General features: G+C 34.3%; 4 protein-coding genes across 7 annotated transcripts; 3 read left to right on the top strand and 1 right to left on the bottom strand.

Moving 5' to 3' along the window:
* Positions 1-84: 84 nt before the first annotated feature.
* Positions 85-4,058, bottom strand: LOC102614266 (bifunctional monothiol glutaredoxin-S16, chloroplastic). Its single transcript, XM_006480997.4, has 2 exons — positions 3,591-4,058; positions 85-663 (listed from the first exon to the last, which is right to left on the bottom strand). Exons 1-2 carry the CDS (start codon positions 3,984-3,986, stop codon positions 157-159), a joined length of 903 nt encoding a protein of 300 aa, XP_006481060.1. The 5' UTR covers positions 3,987-4,058; the 3' UTR covers positions 85-156.
* Positions 4,059-7,167: 3,109 nt separating this feature from the next.
* On the top strand, positions 7,168-9,379 carry LOC102614557 (protein trichome birefringence-like 3). Its single transcript, XM_006480998.4, has 6 exons — positions 7,168-7,415; positions 7,625-7,862; positions 7,960-8,131; positions 8,402-8,601; positions 8,690-8,848; positions 8,939-9,379. The coding sequence occupies exons 1-6, from the start codon at positions 7,223-7,225 to the stop codon at positions 9,270-9,272; spliced, it is 1,296 nt and encodes a 431-aa protein (XP_006481061.1). The 5' UTR covers positions 7,168-7,222; the 3' UTR covers positions 9,273-9,379.
* A 700-nt stretch (positions 9,380-10,079) lies between these two features.
* LOC107177475 (hypothetical protein) lies at positions 10,080-15,150 on the top strand. 3 transcript variants are annotated; one of them, XM_015531306.3, is made up of 5 exons: positions 10,080-10,239; positions 10,486-10,604; positions 14,526-14,587; positions 14,733-14,791; positions 14,883-15,150. In XM_015531306.3, exons 2-5 carry the CDS (start codon positions 10,528-10,530, stop codon positions 14,898-14,900), a joined length of 216 nt encoding a protein of 71 aa, XP_015386792.1. In that variant the 5' UTR covers positions 10,080-10,239; positions 10,486-10,527; the 3' UTR covers positions 14,901-15,150. The 3 variants fall into 3 exon arrangements, with proteins under 3 accessions (XP_015386792.1, XP_015386789.1, XP_015386790.1); XM_015531303.3 differs by having other exon boundaries at positions 10,081-10,239; positions 14,880-15,150; XM_015531304.3 differs by lacking the exon at positions 10,080-10,239 and adding an exon at positions 10,246-10,399 and having other exon boundaries at positions 14,880-15,150.
* A 2,134-nt stretch (positions 15,151-17,284) lies between these two features.
* On the top strand, positions 17,285-20,119 carry LOC102615149 (protein SCO1 homolog 1, mitochondrial). 2 transcript variants are annotated; one of them, XM_052443142.1, is made up of 8 exons: positions 17,285-17,486; positions 17,595-17,771; positions 17,885-17,975; positions 18,176-18,388; positions 18,882-18,971; positions 19,060-19,192; positions 19,650-19,804; positions 19,987-20,119. In XM_052443142.1, the coding sequence occupies exons 1-7, from the start codon at positions 17,334-17,336 to the stop codon at positions 19,756-19,758; spliced, it is 966 nt and encodes a 321-aa protein (XP_052299102.1). In that variant the 5' UTR covers positions 17,285-17,333; the 3' UTR covers positions 19,759-19,804; positions 19,987-20,119. The 2 variants fall into 2 exon arrangements, with proteins under 2 accessions (XP_052299102.1, XP_006481062.1); XM_006480999.3 differs by having other exon boundaries at positions 19,650-20,119.
* Positions 20,120-20,123: the final 4 nt, after the last annotated feature.

The following is a 20,123-nucleotide window of genomic DNA, read 5'->3' on the forward strand; positions in this document are numbered from 1 at the left end:
TCAAAAATTAGTTTAAGCGAAAATCCAACCTTTGATCTCTTATTTCCAACACAATGATCAAACCAAGATGACTAACCTTTGGGATAAACTTGACGAAGTTTTTGTTTTCTTAATTCTATTCAGCTAATGTTTGTATACAAGTCTGAGAAAATGTTATTACTTTTTGAACAAACTAGCAAGCTCACCCTTCTCATACATGGAAGACAAGATATCACAACCACCGACCAATTCTCCATTCACAAAGATTTGGGGGAAAGTAGGCCAGTTACTATACTTCTTTAGGGTTTCCCTCAATCCATTATTATACTCTTCGTCGAGCACGTCTATACTTTCATAATCCACACCTTGACTTTCAAGAATGCCGATCACTTTTTGTGAGAATCCACACATTGGTGCACTTCTTGATCCCTTGATAAAGGCTACCACCTTGTTCTCCTTTACTAATTTATCAATGAGCTCCTCTAGTGGAACTGTCAGCTGGACATTACGCCCAGGAGTAAGTCGGAGGTCAGGCTTTTTCTTCTTTGGAGGCTGCCGAACCCAAGTGTTGTTCCCCGATTCATTTCCTGGTGGGATTTTTCCAGTGGCTTGTATGTGTTCTTCCATCCAAGATTTCCAAGCTTGGGTTAAAGCTGTCCTATCAGGATCATCTACTACACCAACCTACAAAACAATCAAAGTGATAAAATTACTTTGAGACAAGTGACATTACTGAATTCTCACGATCAACCCTACACACCTATAACAGTTCGACAAGAGCATAACCATTCTCTAAAGCATATGCGCAATCAACCAAGATGAAGTTGTGTTTGCCAATAATTTGCTTGGCTTGAATACATCCAAGGGCTATTATAGGTTTTTATAGCTTGGTTAAGAGTTAAATTCTTCAAATTCATAATGCACGCAATTGTTAAAAATTCACACATTTACGCTCTCCAACTATTAGGAATACGAACTTCTAAATTTTCCAACATGTCACATAAGTCAAAATGATGAAAAGAATGTACATCAACCAAGCAGCCTTTGCCTCTCCAAGACACCAATTTCAAAATCGAGCATCAAATAAGAACAAACCTACTCACAGGATCAACATATTTCAAGAGCCAAGTGACAACAGCAGTTCTATGCATCAATCAAAGTGCAATTTAACAAAGATATAGGAACAAGGAAAAGACTAAAAGGTCTGCCTTAGCTTGACTGCTACATAAGAAGCATGTTCTTAGTGTGTATAAAAGACAAATGTAACATATAGTAGATACAATTGTATTAAGTACACAACTCCTTTCTTCTACATCCTCATCTCCTCCTCTATCTCCTTCATTTCCAACACAAAACAAACAAAGAAGTTTCACAATTCTCAAAATGAGTGATCTATTCATTGACATCTCTAATCAGTCTCTTCATGAAGAGAAATAAAATATTCAATAAAAGAACTTCTAATCAATCAAGAAAATTTCTGATTCACTTCATTGTATCTTCATTGGAGGAAGTTCTCTAGTATCCCAACAACGAAGAGTATGCACTATCCATTCTCTCCAATGAAGAGAAGAAACTCAGAGGTAAGTTCTCTTCTCTCATTCTCTTCATTGACAAGTTGTTCACAAATTGAGGGGATATCTTTTCATTAAAATATTTACTCTTTTCATTGAAGTTAATACCATTCTCCATGACAAAGAGAACTAATGACAAGAATGAGATGTTCTCTTCATTCAAGAGGCTTAACGCTTCAATAAAGACAACTTCTTTTCACTGAAGAGAATAGATATTCATTTTATTTTTAATTTTTTATCCTAATTCCTAATTTCTATAAAAATCGAAGGCAAATTGTAAGAAGTTGGATCTAACCAACCTAACTTTGTCAACAGAACTGTCTAGAATAGAAAGGCCAAATCAATTCACAATGACAATATAGAAATTATGATGTGAACAATAATTACAAGCAGTCATAATCATATTTTCCCTAATATCAAGTAAAGATATGTTATTAATATAATTCGTTGGGAAACAAAAGCTAGTTACAAGAACATTACCTGGAAAAGACTTGAAAAACACTTTCAAGATATTTGAAATAATGTCTCTAACTCTCTATCTTGTGTTCCCATCTCCAAAAACTATTAAATTGTGGAGGGGTGCCTAGAGGCTGTTTTCCCTTCCGTAAAGTAAGACAATTACGATAATTTAACTAATATGTGATCTCTTGTATGTTGGATCGGTTGCAATTGTTCACATGAAAGGAGTTCCTTTATTTGCTCTTGTTGAGGGATATCCAATTAAAGACTAGAAAAACACTTTCAAGTTATTTGAAATAACGTCTCTAACTTCTATTCCGATCTCGAAAAGCTAGTTAGTTGTAGATAGGTACCTAAAGGCTGTTTCCACTTCCGGAAAGTAAGACAATTATGATAATTAAACTATTATGCAATCTCTTGTTTGTTCAATAGGCTGCAATTGTTCACATGAAAGGAGTTCCTGTATTTGCAGTTGTAGAGGGATATCCAATTTGCATTTGATCTCCAGGGTTAGCATGCATGTCCTCACCATAAAGTTATTAGCATATTCTTTTTATATCTTCAGTTGGATTAGATTATGAAGTAGCATGCCTTGCAATGTTTTTTGGCTTGCAGTGCTCAATAGTATATTATTTATGTCCTTGCTATCAGGTTCCATCCAACAATCATGTCAAGAGTACCAATATCATATACTTCTGTAGGCTCTAGCGATGTATTCCAATAATTTTTTCTGCAATCATACTGTTTGTTTGACATCTTTCAAAATTTTATATCATGTTTTGAATAATAAGTACTTCAAAAGATCGTGTCGAACCAAGGAGACATTCTATATCATCAAAATAAAATGGTATCAAACAACAGTTTGCTACATGAAGAAGTGCAACCTATCCAGCATGTAGAGATGTCCATAATAGCTAATTTACGTGTTAAAGGCTTGCTTTTCGCAATGCCCTTCTATTATTACAAGACAATGTGTAGGGACAGGACGGAAAAGCAGGCTCTAAAGACCCTTCTAGAAGTAAGGGGAATGAGAAATAATCTTCATTAAAGCTGACATAACACATTATGATGACAGATATTCAATTTACTTTAATTTATCTTATCTTAGTTCCCTATTTCTATAAATTCCACAGACAAGGTCTTAAGAAGTTTGATCGATGGAACCTAAATGCCAACACAACTCGCTGCAATATGCACACACACACCAAAAAAAAAAAAAGACTCACAGAGATATTAACATTAATTAAGACAAAAGTAGCCGTAATAATCTTATCTCCAACATCGATGAATCCTATATCATCAACACAACAAATTATAAGGCTCACAAAAGCTAGTTACGTCTACAATGTTCTTTCTACAAGAGAGTATCGTTTTGAAGGTCCATGCCGTTTTTCATTTTCTGTTCCGTCATTCATAAAAACAACTAAGTTGTTTACGAAAGGAGAGAACATGGGAAACCCTAAAAACATCACTCTCCTTTTTTTTTAGTAGTATTAAGATGAAGTTGTTGTTTCTTTCAATTAGATATTGCAGAGAGATCATAATTATCAAACTGAACAGATAGAAGAGACATATGCATACCTTGACGGAGCAGCATAACTCCGGTACAGATTTTAGATGAGAGAAAACGCTGGCGCCAATGTTCCGGGAAATGCCGACGAATTGAAGCTCATCGTTTTTGTCGTAAACGGCGTAAACGCCGGTCTCTGACGGAAATTTCGAGTTGAACTCCTCAGCCGTTAACGGGACGGCAACCAGTTCCGTATCCGATAAAGTTTTGACGGCAGTAACGATGACTAGCGAGCGAGGAGTAGCTGTTGTATACTTGTAGGTGTTGTGAGAAATGGAGGGTAATTGGATGGGAGGTCTGAAGTGGGAATAAAAGGAAAGACTGGGGGCATTTTGGGGAGAATAGGGTGAGAGTAAGCGAAGTGAAGGGACTGGAGAGAGACTGAGATTGATTGTGTTTGTGGCCATTGGAGAGAGTGAATGCAAAAGGGCGAATCGATACGAGAAAGACGACCTCTGTGAGCGGTTGAGCGACCAGCTGATGTTGAATCTTCAAGTGCATAAACATGTGGGCTTTTGCTTTGGTTAACGAGCACGGCCCAAGAAAGCATTTTGGCGTTATCTTGACTTCATTTGACCAACTCTTTTTGAGGTTTCAACTTTCGAAGAAGATGTTGGACTATTGGCACCCCTCTAAAATCATTTTAAGACCCCCTCAATTTTTTTTTCCAATTATATTAAAATTAATATTACAAATTCTCTTATCTCTAAATAAACATATTTAATTTTGTGAATCTTTCGATTTCTATCATTGTCCAGCTCCTAAATTACTTTATAGACTTATCACCTCAACCTTCACACTAACAATTTGTATGGGTTATAAATTTCTGAAAACAAATTAATTAATTAAAAAATAATGTAGAATGTGTGTTTTTGTTATTAACAATGTTAGTGTTGGGACTCTTATCTCTATTTCTCCTTTAATTATAGAGTAGGGATAAATCTCTCTCGTATAAAATATGGACAGAGTAAATATATCTTTAAATAGTTAAATGAAGTAATAGTGGTGGATTTATGATTGTAAATCTAATCGAATTATGTCATGTATTTCTTTCTTTACTTTAGCGTGTAGAAATATCATTACTGATAAACGTTGGGCTGTCTGTAGAAGAGAATATTTGAGGGAAAAGGAGAGGAGAGGAGGGCTAACTCTTTTGAGATTATCTAAATAATAAAATCTACAAGATTAAAATTATTTTTTCCCTCTTCATAACAAAATAAGTTAATACATAATGGGATTGAATTTAATAAAAATTATCCGTACAAAATACAAATACATTACATGGGTGTCAAATTGGCTTAACACCCTCATAAGAAATGATTATTATCGGCTTTCAAACCCATTGAAAAATAGATTTGTGCCGCTTGATGGGGCAAGGCCCCTCAATGCCCTACTATTGTGAGACCATAAAAAATTAAAAAGAAAAAAAAAAACCAATAAAAGAATCGCAAAATTTCTGAACTACAAGAGAAAAACAACATCAGCCGATTGGAAATTTATTGAGATACTACAAAAATATGCCTTTGATTAATTTATCGTTTTGAATAATCATCATGAATATTTTGGTCATACATATTTTCAACCAAACAAAACTTGTTAACCAATCTCAATTCAATCGTCGTCTTCTCCGAAATTGAAGAAATGAGACTGTGGGAACCTTAAATAAAGTATCATTTAGGATTCTTGTCAATCATGACGCAACGCTCACAGCCACAAGTTGGTTAAAATCCAATTTTCAAAGCTATCAACCGCACGCACAGTACAAGTCACGCACAACTTGACCTTCATTTTTAATCCATTTTTCAAGCTATTACGACACATTCAACAGCGTACCCATCCGCTTGAAATTTGAAGGTCGTTTTGTAATTTTGATTTTAGTTTATATGATTCTCTCAATTCAGTTACTGCCCGGCAGGGCTTTCGCATTGATATTGGCCATAAAAAAATTTATTGTCTTCTTGCCCTACAAGCTAAGTGAGTCTATTCATGCTTGCCATATAAGTTTCCATGTCCATGTCAATTACATAACATATGATTATATTAATTTAATCGCTAATGCAATGCTGCTTCAACAATCCAGTGCTGTACCATTATTCGCCCTACACAATTTCTCATGCCATTGGGACTTTTCAATGAATAGCTGCTAGCTCGTACTCTTCATGATTACCACCTGGTAAAATAAATAAATAAATTCGAATTTCAGCATGCGTGCATGGTTCTTTTTCTGATTGCTATATTTTTATTTTTATAATCATGAGGGAAAAAATTTTAAAAAAAAAAAACCTATGCTACATCGATAGCCTTGGTGCTGTATAGCTAGACCCACAAATGTACGTATAGTTCTGGGATGAAGTCAGTAGGGCTTTATCAAAATCATTTAATCAGAAGGTCATGGTCTTCTTTTTAGCTCAATATTGATGTATATATATACCTTCGAACCTTGTCACCTGGGGCAATAATAAGATTGGGCATTATCCAGCTCAAAACGGAACCAAACCAAAATTATTTGTTTCACGATTTTTTGAACCAAGAAATCACATAAAAAATAAACTTCAAAACTTTATAGCCAATTTTCCATCAACATTCACTATGTTTTTATTCTTCAACCGGTCTTCTAACAATATTTATTAGAACTCCATACTAAGTTACCAACATACAACCACATCCACAATACGTATATTATGTCTCAAAATGAGCCACGCACCAACAATAAAACAAATTAAAATAAAGTGTATACTATCACACTGATAACCACGTGTACTAACTAACATAAAATTTATTTATTTTTGTTTTTCTCTCCAAACTGTTTGGTTTTCCTTTTGGTTCAATTTTAAACCAAACTAAATGCCCACCCCTAAATAATAGCCTAACTAGTGTGTTGGTACCCTGCTCATTTCATTAGGGCAATAGTTCAGGTTACTAGTTGAACATTCAATATAAAAATCTTCTCTTATAAATGTGGGTAATATCTCTCAAAATATTAATGAGAGCATATATCTCTTAGATATGATGTAGATCTTACAGCTAATAGACGTAAATCCCTAAGCATTACATTAACTGTTAAATATTTGGACTATGTTATGTGTAGTGTATAAATTTATTAGACTCTCAATATAACCCATATTGTTATATATATATAAAAGCCGTACAAGCTTTTAGAAAATTAAATGAGTGTCAATTGCTTGCTTATTTTTTTAACAAATCCACTTTCTCCATTTGACCTAAAGGACACTCTGAACAGGATTTATTTAAAATCATGAATGATAGAAACAGCTCAATATTTTGTTAGGTTATTTTAATCATCATATGATATCTTATAGCTAGCTGTCTTATAAATATATCTATGTGCAGAAGACAAGAAAGAGCCAAAGATGTTAGCCTTTCAACTTACTCTCTTAACCTCCAACACTTAAAAAAAAAAACTTATTTCAATACTAGAAAGATGGAAAAGCAAATCATACAATGCTTTAGCTTTACTCCTACTCAACCACCCATAAACATCACCACAGTTACCCCCCAAAAAAAAGAAAAAAAAATCCACATCATTTTGGTTATCAATATATATGCACCAGCTCATTGTTCATCCTAGTACTTTATCATTCTGTTAATTAAGCTTTCTCTATTCTCTATTCTACATTGAAAAATGAGCTTAGCACAATCCCCTGCAGCCACAATAAAATCTTATAGAGGAAAGCTACCTCTCTCGATCATCACTGTTTTAGTCTGCAGTTTTGCAATCATAGCTCTCTTGTACACTGAACGACTCAGCTCACTTTCTTCCGGTTCCATATTCAAGCTCTCTTCTTGTCCCAAAAGAAATCATATTAAGAAATCAAGTAAGTCAGCTGCAAAGTTCTGCTACTCGTACATTTATTGATATATTTAGGCACATTGTTTTCCATGTGTGTCTATTGATTTTTTTCTCTTTTTGTTTTTCCCTGATTGATTGAGAGATGCACGTGACAAGAATTTGGTAGCACGGGTACAATATACCGAGAGTACCCAAGATTTCCGATTCTCATGATTTGTTGTCATTGTGTAACAGAGAACAAAACTGCAGAACAGAACATATACAACACTGAAATAGATGATAGGTTTGACTTCGACCCAGAAGAGTGCAATGTCGTGAATGGAAAATGGGTGTTTAACAGTTCAATCAAGCCTCTGTATTCGGACCGAACATGTCCATATCTTGATATGCAAGTTTCCTGTGTTAAAAACGGACGGCCGGATTCCGACTACCGCCACTGGGAATGGCAGCCAGAGGATTGCACTCTGCCTAGGTTAAAAGATTTAGCTGACTTTATGTTCTCTATTATTCGTGAAGCTTTATTAGTTACTAATATATGTTACATTCATTTGGTGACTCGTTGCGTACAGATTCAATCCAGAGCTTGCCCTTAAGAAACTTCGAAACAAGAAGCTACTATTTGTTGGAGATTCATTACAGAGAGGTCAGTGGCAATCATTTGTCTGTATGGTGGAGTCAATAATTCCTGAAGACAAGAAGCACTTCAAACGGGGTCGGTCTCATACTGTCTTCAAAGCCAAGGTATTTTAATTAGGTACTGTAATGGTTTTAAAGCAACTTTTAGAGAAGAAAGAAAAAGAAAATATTCCCAATTAAAACATTGAATTATACTTGTAGAAAATTAGAATAGCTTCCAAATGATTAGATTTTAAAGGGCTAATTAGACTTTGTAAGTAAGAGAACATTTTGTTTTCCTTTCGGGAGCCATCCGACCATCATTTGTTTCTATTAGTCAAGTTTCATTAATTAGTCTTACAAATAAAGCTAAAGTTTTATACTTTTCTGATTCAGGAGTACAATGCTAGCATTGAATTCTATTGGGCTCCGTTTTTGATCGAGTCCAATTCGGATCTGCAAATAATAGGGGACCCAAAAAAGAGAATTTTAAAAGTGGATTCAATTGAAAAGCATGCCAAACACTGGGGAGCAGTGGACATTATAGTCTTTAACACGTACGTTTGGTGGATGAGTGGCATTAGACTCAAAACATTGTAAGTTCTACTCAAATCTTACAGCAAATTTTTTTTTTTTTTGGTGGGTATTACCTATAAGGTATAATTAATGACTACTTGGGCACAGATGGGGTTCATTTGCAAACGGGGCAGACGGTTTTGAAGAATTGGACACACCTATTGCTTATAGAATCGGGTTAAAGACGTGGGCAAATTGGATCGATTCAACTATAAATCCCAACAGGACACGTGTCTTCTTCACTACTATGTCCCCTACACATACGAAGTCTGTTTTTTTACTCCTAATGTATTACTCCACCAAACACTTTAATTGATGTGCTCTTTTTATACTCAACCCTCGTATTGTTGTATTCAGAAGCATAGATTGGGGCAACAAGGACGGGATTAAATGTTTCAACGAAACAAAGCCGGTGACGAAGAAGAAGCATTGGGGAAGTGGTTCCGATAAAAAAATGATGAGTGTGGTTTCGGATGTAGTGAAAAAGATGAAAGTTCCCGTTACATTCCTCAACATTACTCAAATTTCAGAGTACCGAATCGATGCACACGCGTCGGTTTACACGGAGGCCGGCGGCAAGGTGCTGACGGAGGAGGAGAGAGCTGATCCTTTACGCCATGCAGATTGCATACATTGGTGCTTGCCAGGAGTCCCTGATACTTGGAATCAAATATTTTTAGCTCATTTGTAGATTTGAAAATGCAACTTTATATTCAGCCTCTTCCCTGTGCCAATTGTCGAAGCTTGTTCACTTGTGTATCTACCGATCTCGAGTAAAGCAAATATTTTTTCAATTTACGTGTTTTTTGTCCTTTTTTTTTTTTCTGGGAACTCACTTTAGCAAAATCTTTTAATTTCATTAATATTGTATTAGAAGCAGCTTCCTTTACGCCTTGTTAATAATAATAATGTCGATTTAGATGCGCTTGAGGAAAAAGAGAGCTAAGAAATTATTAATGCATCGTTTTATTAAGGCGTTTCGGATACGAGAGCAATATATAATAATCTACGGATGGTTTAAACAAATAACTTAGTTTTACTCTCACAGTTTAAAATTATTGTGAGGATAGAGGATCGAGTACCTATGGATTCAAACTTCATCAATTAAACATTATGTATGATTATGTGGAGTTAGTTACAAATCTTTCTTCCTTTTAAAATACGAGTGGGGTATAGACATTCCTCGTTTGTGAGAGTTATTTATTTGAGCAAATATTTTATAACATTTAATATAATATTATAAAGTCTCAGTTATATGTCTTATTGTTAATATAATATGTCTGAGTTATCAATGTAGTGTCTGCTGTAATAACAGTTATAAATTTCTGATGTAATTCAGTAATTTGATGTGTAATTAGTATTAAAAAACAGCTAATGGTGTGACGAAAGAGGAAGAGGTAGTGTGATCAGAGCACTGCTCCACGTGTAATGGGTTCACACTTTCGCTCGCGAGCAATGGGCCCAAAGCAAAATTGGGCCGGTCGAAGCCCATCCCAAAAAATCCGACACAAACTGAAAAAACTAACAAGGCTCTCATATGAAAGTACGAATCTGCAGCCTGGGGGCACCGAACTCAGCAGCCGCCTCTCAACTAAAACCTTCAACGCTTTAAAGTAGGTTCCAGAAACTAGGGTGTCTACGTAGGCATCGTTTCTGAGGTAAAAATCCACGAGCAAAGAAAGCTTCCCCAACAATTTCGCCATAACATATCAATTTCAAGTCATCTTATCATCTATTTCTTTCAACTTTATTAATCTCGGATCCTATCTCTTATCCTCTAATTCCTTATTCGTTAATTAAGGATAATACGGTTTCGAGGTACCCCTCTAGTGTTTCCGAAACGACGGTCGTTTCTGCGCTTGAGGGTTTAGTTTCACCTAATTGTTTACAATTTCTTTGTGCAGGTTAATAACTGCGCGTTGGTGCAGACAGCCACGATCTATATCATGGCTGGGGGAAATTTCATGCATAGAGTGATATCTTACGTCGTTAACGAGGTTATCGTTAATGGTCTTGCCAACAGGTATATAAATCTCCGATGTAGAATTTTTTTTTTTTGGTTTAATGGAAAAAAATAATATATTTTAGGCCTTTATTGTGTAATACAGTGTTGTTAGTTGATGGAAGCTTAAGCTTCTTTTTCCGACCATCAGGAATGATCTGCTCCTGATTGGTTTGCTCCCTGAAGCGAGATAATCTCAAAACTTACTCTTTCATGAGCAGTGCAAAACACCATACACTGTGACTTGGTAAGTTTGAGAATATCTCATCAGGGTATACTGCTAACTTCACCTCATAAGGCTTTCTGAAATTTGGCTTTGAGTTTATTGAACTTGAATAAGTTTTTACATGCCAATCTAATGACATTTTTATTATTGAGCTAGGATAGGCATAATTGGTTCTATAGATGGATTATAAAGTCAGCTATGAATCTGTATTAGTTCTGTATTCGCTTTTGCCAAGGATGACTCTACGTAGGCTTGTACTGACTGCAGAATGACTGCAACAAGTTGCATCTAAGAGGCTGAGGCTTGGTTCTTTTCTTCTCTTCTTCCCAACCTTTGAATTGAGTTTATTTTAAAACTCCTGTATTTGCATTTTTTTTTAAAAAATTTCCCCAAAAAATCGAATCATAACATTTACTACTGATTTTATGCACTTCAATTCTTTCTTATTTTTTGCATTAAGATCTGGCCCCCCTTATTTCAACATTTGTATTTTACTATGGACATACGTCCGTTGATTGACTATGGAAATTGGAAATGGTCTATGCCTATCTAGAGGAATACATTTCATAAATGTGTGTCCTAAGGAAGATTGATAATTTATTTCTGTGTCCACATCTGAAATCATTCGAGAATATGGTTTCCAAATTTGTGGCATTTTAGGATGTAGTTGATTTGGCAGATGCTTAATAAGTGGGCTATATAGGTATATGTGTGCCACTTTTTTTAGTCAGTGATGACTCATTGTAGACTTGTCCTGATTGCTTAAATGTCACAGCAATTTAGATTTTGAGAGCTGAGGCCATGAAATTTATTCCCTGTTTTTTTCGATGTTCCTAACTTGATTGGCTGATTGTAAGTAGTGGTATCTGAACTATTTAAAGGTCACTATTTTAGATTGATTATGGAGAAGTGTTGATGCCTGATGATCTGAATGTATCTTGTAAATTCTCTTGACTGTATTAAGCATGATGGTGTACTATTTTGATTATTCTTGATAGAACCCTGCATGATGACAGGTGGAAGTCGGTTTTCTAGTTTTAGCATTATAATTGAAGCCTGTAGTTATCTGCTTTGTGATGGATAATTCTGCGAGAGAGTTGGCTATCCACATGCATTTATAAAATTGTTAATTTGTTATATGTCTGTATGAATAAATGTCAATGTTGTTGGATCTCATTTCTGGAAAAAATGGGTTAATATTTTAATTCTATTTGTATTTATCATTAAATATAATTGTACTAGGATATGGATTTTATGAAATTAATGAATGGGTGCCAATAATGCACTATAACAGAAAAATTGCTTCCACAAGTCAACGGTTGGCCACATCCCACAAGGGTATTGATCATATTGGGACCAGCTTACAAAAGTACAGTGAATAATTTTAAGACAAACCTTTATTAGCATAGCAGTAGCAATTGACCCTAAAATACTACTTCAAATAACGTAGAAATTTATTCACGAGTAGCAGGAACTAAATTTCTTACTATAAAATTGGAGAAAGTGAAAACTGAAAACCATCCACATGTTGATTGAAAGTTCAGAAAAAAACTTAACAATTCTATAGATTTTGGCATGAACAATATTCAAACTCGAGACTTCTTACTATAAGTTGAACCGTTGATGTCGAGAGTTGTATTCAGACAACAGGTATATACATCTCTGATGTAAATTTCTTTTAATTTTTTTAATGCAAAAAATTATATATTTTGTTAGTTGATGGAAGCTTTAGCTTCTTTCTCTGACCATCAGGACTGATTTGTTCCTGTTTGGTTCGTTCTTTTGAAGCGAAAGACAAATCAAATATTTCATATTTGAATAGCTGCAGTGGAACTACAAACAAGTTATGTGCCGCAGCCTCGAAAATTTGAGAATATGTGTCCTTTAAACCATTCATTCTCTTTTTTTTTTTGGTTGGTGGTATTTTTTGTTTGATTGATGTGTGTTATTGGTTGTTGTCTTTGCTTTGAGAAATTATTGAGCTGTAGGGGATGATTGGATTTATGTTTGTCTTTGAAGTTCTTGTTGTAGGTGTCCAAATTGATAGAACAGCTAAAGTAAATCTGTTTGCAGTTGAGTGGTGTAAAAACTAAAGTTTCACTCAAGGCTTCTGGGAGTATTAAATTTCCAGTGGGTTTGCTCACTGAACTGAAAATAATCTAAGAGTTCGCTGAATTGGTTTTGCCTGCTATGCAATGTGTTAGACATTGCAGCTTTAGGATCTTAAGGCAATTTAATATTGAGTCATTATACATGTATACATTAATAAATAGACAGATGTGCTAACAGACAAGGGGTGAATTTAGCCAGATGTCTAACATATATGGAAATATTTTGACTTGTCTCGTGGCATTTTTGCAACTATATCATGATGTATTGAGTGCAATATAGAGACATGTTTTAGTTATTGTTTTAGTCAGTGGTTTGTATAATAGACAACTATTGTTGATTGCGGACTTGTAAGCTTTGAAGATGAAAGCTTCCTTTGGTAGGCCGTTAGGAAATTTATTCCTGATTGGTTTGCTCCCTGAAGCGAGATAATCTCAAAACTTGCTCTTTCACGAGCAGTGCAAAACACCATGCACTGTGTCTTGGTAAGTTTGAGAATATCTCATCTGGACATACTGCTAATTCACCTCATAAGACTCTCTGAAATTTGACTCTGAGTTTATTGAACTTGAGTAAGTTTTACATGCCAATCTAATGACATTTTTATTATTGAGCTAGGATAGGCATAATTGGTTTTATAGATGGATTATAAAGTCAGCTATAAATCTGTATTAGTTCCATCATCGCTTTTGCCAAGGATGACTCTACGTAGGCTTGCACTGACTGCCGAATGACTGCAACAAGTTGGATCTAAGAGGCTGAGGCTTTTTTCTTTTCTTCTCTTCTTCCCAACCTTTGAATTGGGTTGATTTTAAGACCCCTGTATTTGCTCCATGAGCAATACAAAATACTTACTATTTGCTTTTTTTCTTATTTTTTCCCCTAAAAAATTGAATCATAATATTTACTGCTGATTTTCTGCACTTCAATTCTTTCTTATTTTTTACATTAAGATCTGGCCACCCTTATTTCAACATTTGTATTTTACTAAGGACATGGATCTGTTGATTGGCTATGGAAATTGGAAATGGTCTATGCCTATCTAGAGGAAAACATTCCACGAAACGTGTGTCCATGGGAAGATTGATAACTTATTTCTGTGTCAACATCTGAAATCATTTGGGAAAATGGTTTCCAAATTTGTGGCATTATAGGATGTAGTTGATTTGGCAGATACTTAATAAATGGGCTATATAGTCTACGTTGGCACTCTTTTTAGCCAGTGATGACTCATAGTAGGCTTGTCCTGATTGCTTAGATGTCACAGCAATTTAGATATTGAGAGCTGAGGCCACGAAATTTGTTCCCTGTTTTTTTTTCGACATTCCTAACTTGATTGGCTGATTGTTAGTAGTGGTATCTGAATTATTTAAAGGTCACTATTTTAGATTGATTATTGAGTAGTGTTGATGCCTGATGATCTGAATGTATCTTGTAAATTCTCGTCCGTATTAAGCATGATGGTGCTATTTTAATTGAACCTAAAGAAATGACGCTTACATCTTTGTTGTTGTGATTTGTTGGATATGAATCTATGATAGCATCTAATCTCTGTTTCTGCTGTTCCATGGTTTTCTAATGTTAATTTCCTGATGGTGGTTCATCAGTCCCGCATTCCAAAGGTTTGCCGTGAGAACATCAAGGAGGATTGAAGATATTTCTAGTAAAGGTACGTCCTCGTCTCCAATCGGTTCCTCTGGTCTGTGCATACAATGATTTACAGTTAGCATAATGTATTCCATTAATATATGAACTAATTGAAAGGTTTTGTTGAGCCATTAGAATCTCACAAGTTGGTTACTGTCTCCATGCAGCTGCTCAGAAGAGAGAGGAACTTGCTGAACAGATGAAAGATTTCTCCAAAAATTTTGAGGTATGTATCTTTTTCTAAATTTGAGATCTTAACAGCATGTTACTTAAATCGAATAGTTTGTTCTAATCTGGGATACCATATTTTGCAGCAGCAGTCTAAGAAGCAGTGAGTCATGCAACCATGGGTCTGGTAACGGAACTTTTGTGATTATTCTTGGTAGTTCCCCTCCATGATGACAGGTGGAAGTCGGTTTTCTAGTTTTAGCATCAGAATTGAGGCCTGTAGTTATCTGCTTTGTGATGGGTAATTATGCGAGAGATTTGGCTATCTACTTGCACTTATAAAATTGTTAATTTGTTATGTGTCTGTATGAATACATGTCAATGTTGTTTTTGGAAAAAAATGGGTTAATATTTTAATTCTACTTGTATTTATCGTTAAATATAATTCTACTAGAATATGGCTTTTATGAAATTAATGAAGGGGTGCAAATAGACCACCAATCTTCATTAGCGTAGCAGTAGCAGTGATGATCTGCGATCTTCATATCGGTGTTAAAATACTTCTTCAAATAAGGTGGAAATTTAAATATTACTTCAAATAAAATATAAATCTATTCGCGAGTAGCAGGAACTAAATTTCTTATTACAAAATTGGAGAAAGAATGTGAAAACTGAAAACCATCCGCATGTTGATTGAAACTTCAGGGAAGTACTTCACAATTCTACAGATTTTGGCGTGAACAATATTCAAACTCGCGACTACTTACTGTAAGTTGAACTGTTCATATCGAGAGTTGTTGCCTAATATCTTTACCTAAGCTCCAATTTATGGGCTATACCCAAAACATATATATATATATTAGGTCAAATCAAAATCAATCGTTCAAATTTGTTGTGTGAGGTAGCCTAATGGTTGGTGTGTTTATAAACTAGCAAATGAATAATGTATTTACTTACTTAAATGAAGGGTGAAGTTGGAATCAAAGTGGTGGACTCCACCCAAAATTTAAAATAATGATGTAAGTTTCCATTCTTATTGGGAATGAAACCCTCATTTCTTGGACTGATTATATTATCTTCACTCAAATTTTAAAATTTTCATTTTTTCCTTCTATATGTATTTAAAGAATTAAAAAAAAAACATTTTGCTGCTGCTGCTTATTGTCATTGTTACCCCTGCTGGACACCGATGATGATGATGATGAATAAAAATAATTATGGTTATTGTTATTGTTATTATTGATTTTTATTTTTGTTGACTATTATTATTATTAACAATAATCTTTTTTATAATAAATTTTTGAATAACAATAATAATCACAATTATTATCACAAATAATAATAATAATGATAATAACAATTAACTAAGGGCATTTTAATAATTTATAATAATCTATTATGATTTTAAGATAAAGTAAACATATTAATAGTAATGTAGTTCATTCTGTTTCCAATTCTCACAATGTAAGATAACATCTTATTCTAATTTTAATTCATTTTGATTTTAACTCATGTCTATTACTGATTACGACATTTTTTTATTAAAATTTGCCTTTATAATTTCATTAACAAGTTTCAATGTCAAATAAAATTAAAATCGCATTTATCTCAAATAATATTGAAAGAATCTATCAATAGAAAGGTTTTATTTTATGTTGCTAACAACTCATTAGTTAAGTACTTAAGTTAGTTGGCACTCCTCTTTTTATCTATAAGTTGTAAAAAATGGCAGTTTAGTATCATGGATTCTAATATTTAATTTCAATTTTGGGTCTAAACTTGAGATCCAACAAAGATTAATTTTTACTGTTTGATGTGATATTGCAGTTACATATAACTTATTGTCTTCAGACTTAAATTATCAAAATTGACTTTAAGGACTTCTATGAAATGAATATATAAAAATTAGGTACTCACTGAGAATTTATTAGGATATAGGGGTCCAGCTGTTATTACAAAATGGAAAACCCCTTGTAGGCTTGTACCTAAGCAGGAAAGGGTTTAGGTGAAATGAAACACATAGAAATCTTCATCTTGCAACCTCTTAGCCATGGCGGCAGCTATAGATAGGGCAATAGGTCTTCCTTCAATATTTATGAAGGTCAAAATATGGATTGTATTATGATATATTTGATTTAAGTTGTTGGAATAGTATTTTTTGGAAAAATTGTCAAGTGCAACATACATACATATGTATAATTGATATCAACTCCTTAATTAAGTATTGAAGTTATTTGGTACTCCTCCTTTTATTTATAAAGTGTAAAAAAATTAGCAATTTAATATTACAGATTCCAATATTTAACTTCAATTTTGAGACTGAACTTGAATTTCAACTGAGATTAACTTTTAAATTTCAATGTGGTATTACACAAACAACTTATTGGCATATCAATTCGGACTTAAATTATTGAAATTGACTTTAAGGACTTCTATAAAACGAATATGTAAAAATTGGGATTTTACTGAGAATTTATTCAAACGATAGGGGTCCAAGTGTTATTACAAAATCGAAAACCCCTTGTAGGCTTGTGCCTAAGCTGCAAGGGGTTTAAGTGAAATGAAAGAGAGAGAAATCTTCATCGTGCAACCTCACAGCCATGGCAACAGCTATCGTCAGAAGTGCAAAAAATTTTCGAAACCTCCATCAACGTTTTTATTTCCACACTCTTCTTACCAAATGCCGCCCGCCAATTCCGTCACCAACAATCGCCGATAATATTCAGCATCGAGCTCTCCCTTTAATCCAACAGGTTCATTTCCTCATTATTTCTTTCTTCCCTATTATTTCACTGATACAAAATGATAAAATATTAAATTTCAAAAACTTCACTTTTTTCTGCGTTATTTTTTTTTTACAGGCTATACCTTTTGGTATTGGATTCCAATCTTTCGTGGCTGATCAAAGATTTTCAAGCACCAGTACAACAACTGGCACCGTTCAATCAGGTCATTCAAAACCTAATTCTGAAGGAGGCGACAAGTCTGGAGACTCGAATCAGAGCAAAAGCGATACTGGGAAACCAATTCGCGGCGGGGTAAATTTTCTGTTTTCTTTTCTTTTCTTTTTTTTAAATTTTGGTTTACAATTTTGAATTTTTGTAATATCAGTCTATTTATGTGTTCATTTATTTATTATTTATTTGGGCAGCCTATATCGTGGTTGAGTTTTCTGTTGCTGGCTCTAACGGGAGCTGGAATAATATGGTACTATGACAAGGAAAAGAAGCAACATATTGAAGGTACATTTCTATGGTGAGTTTTAAATATTTATGAGATTTTGTGATAACATGAATTAGCTCATCTAAATAATGATAGGGAACCCAATCTAGTAATGTGAGTTTTATTAGCTAATTGTGTCTATAGTGCAGCAAATGATTGGTTCTTTGTTTATTTTTAATTTTTCCTGTATTTTATTGACTGTAAGATTTGGTTGCTGCAGAGATAAATAGTGCTTCTCAAGCAGTTAAACAAGGACCATCAGTGGGAAAAGCAGCCATCGGCGGGCCATTTAAACTTATAAACCATGATGGGAAGAATGTAACTGAGAAAGACTTTCTAGGGAAGTGGACGGTTATATACTTTGGCTTCACCCATTGCCCCGATATCTGCCCTGATGAGTTACAAAAACTAGCTGCTGCAGTTGATAAAATAAGTGAGTTTCTAGCCTTCCTTTGTGAGAGTTGTGGCAATTGCCATTGCTGTCGTAACACTCTTTTGTGCTCTATTATGCTGTTTCTGAATGTTGTATAGAAATATGTTTCCTGTGCTTGAATGAGTCATTGCCATACCTGAAGTTGTTTCTGGAGCTAGTTAAACCAGTAGTGTCTTTAATTTTGAAGTGTTTCTACTTTATAGTGTTTGGTATACTTCAGAAGTTTAGATAGGAATCTTATATTTGAAGTTTGTCCCTGGAAGGACTGTAACTCTTACATTAAATAATCTACACCTTGTATATCAATCTTGTAATGATGGTTAAGTTGAAGGGTGTAAGAATTTCTTAGTTTGGCATACAAATAAAACCAAGTTATGGCATTCGTGTTACATGGAAGAAACTAGCATAAAACAGATGCTGTGATTGTAGCAAATTGTTTTTCTCTCTCGCCACATTTGCAATTATGTAATAAATATTGTTTCTATTCTTGTAGAGGAAAACTCAGGGATTGACATTGTGCCTGCTTTTATCTCTGTTGATCCTGAGAGAGATACCGTTGAGCAAGTGCGTGAATATGTCAAAGGTGCTTGTTAATGCTCAATATTAGTTTTGTTTGCATATACTGTGACCTGATCAATTTGCGCTGATTTCCTTGCTTTGGGAAATATCAGAGTTTCATCCAAAACTAATTGGGTTAACTGGGAGCCCGGATGAGATAAGGAACATCGCTCGTGCATACCGAGTTTACTATATGAAGACAGCAGAGGAAGACTCGGATTATCTTGTTGATCACTCCATAGTCATGTATGTATTAGCTTTCTGTGATTCTTTTTTTCTCCTCTGTTTTAGTGGTTTATCTCTCATAGCCTTTGTCCAATGTTTGTTTACAATCTTTTGTGTGGACCAAGTTACACGCCGCCAAGTTCACTTCTGTTGTCAATTCTGATCTTCCCATCACTCTAAGAACATATCACAAAATAATTTCATAATCTTGTATTCATGTTCAACATACATTTTTCTGACCTCTTGAGTCTTGATATCTGTGTGGGTTACAATTTTAAATAATTGTGATGTTTTCTCAATGTTGTGTCCTTGACTTGACTTTGGCAAAAGTGTTTATTATTTTATCAGACAAAGAAGAATGAAAGGAGAATGAAGAAAATTCTTTTTATTTTCAAGTTTTAAGTAGCAGAGAAAGAATGATCTCTCAACTCAAATGATGCCTGAGCCTGGCTGATAATATTTACACAATCTTGTGCAGGTACTTAATGAGTCCTAAGATGGAATTTGTAAAATTTTTTGGGAAGAATAATGATGTTAACTCGCTTGCTGATGGCATAATCAAAGAGATTAAGCAGTATAAAAGGTAGAAGTGCACGTGATGCTCATTCTACGCAGATTTTAAACACTCAGTACCTTCAATTTCTGCGGATTTTATTTTTCTTCATTCCCAGATCACAACTATATTTTCCGGAAAGGTTAATTGTTGTACTTGGATTGGAGATTTGTAAGAGATATCCTAAAATGTTGGGAGAATTTTGTTTGCAAAGATTATGATTTCATTGTAAAAGCACAATACCATCACGGTTACTCAGTACCTTCAATTTCTGCGGATTTTATTTTTCTTCATTCCCAGATCATGACTATATTTTCCGGAAAGGTTAAATGTTGTACTTGGATTGGAGATTTGTAAGAGATATCCTAAAATGTTGGGAGAATTTTGTTTGCAAAGATT

This window comes from Citrus sinensis, chromosome 6, assembly GCF_022201045.2.
Source record: "Citrus sinensis cultivar Valencia sweet orange chromosome 6, DVS_A1.0, whole genome shotgun sequence".
In the NCBI taxonomy this organism is placed as follows: Eukaryota; Viridiplantae; Streptophyta; class Magnoliopsida; order Sapindales; family Rutaceae; genus Citrus; species Citrus sinensis.

Excerpts from the sequence above, each read along its gene's own strand:
- LOC102614266 (XM_006480997.4), bottom strand. The coding sequence starts at position 3,986 with ATGGCCACAAACACAATCAATCTCAGTCTCTCTCCAGTCCCTTCACTT. Across the intron at positions 664-3,590 it reads AGTTATGCTGCTCCGTCAAG|GTTGGTGTAGTAGATGATCC; the intron begins GTATGCATATGT and ends ATTGTTTTGTAG.
- LOC102614557 (XM_006480998.4), top strand. The coding sequence starts at position 7,223 with ATGAGCTTAGCACAATCCCCTGCAGCCACAATAAAATCTTATAGAGGA. Across the intron at positions 7,863-7,959 it reads GAGGATTGCACTCTGCCTAG|ATTCAATCCAGAGCTTGCCC; the intron begins GTTAAAAGATTT and ends CGTTGCGTACAG. Across the intron at positions 8,132-8,401 it reads ATACTGTCTTCAAAGCCAAG|GAGTACAATGCTAGCATTGA; the intron begins GTATTTTAATTA and ends TTTCTGATTCAG.
- LOC107177475 (XM_015531303.3), top strand. The coding sequence starts at position 10,528 with ATGGCTGGGGGAAATTTCATGCATAGAGTGATATCTTACGTCGTTAAC. Across the intron at positions 10,605-14,525 it reads GTTAATGGTCTTGCCAACAG|TCCCGCATTCCAAAGGTTTG; the intron begins GTATATAAATCT and ends GTGGTTCATCAG. Across the intron at positions 14,588-14,732 it reads TGAAGATATTTCTAGTAAAG|CTGCTCAGAAGAGAGAGGAA; the intron begins GTACGTCCTCGT and ends GTCTCCATGCAG.
- LOC102615149 (XM_006480999.3), top strand. The coding sequence starts at position 17,334 with ATGGCAACAGCTATCGTCAGAAGTGCAAAAAATTTTCGAAACCTCCAT. Across the intron at positions 17,487-17,594 it reads CTCTCCCTTTAATCCAACAG|GCTATACCTTTTGGTATTGG; the intron begins GTTCATTTCCTC and ends TTTTTTTTACAG. Across the intron at positions 17,976-18,175 it reads AAAGAAGCAACATATTGAAG|AGATAAATAGTGCTTCTCAA; the intron begins GTACATTTCTAT and ends TGGTTGCTGCAG.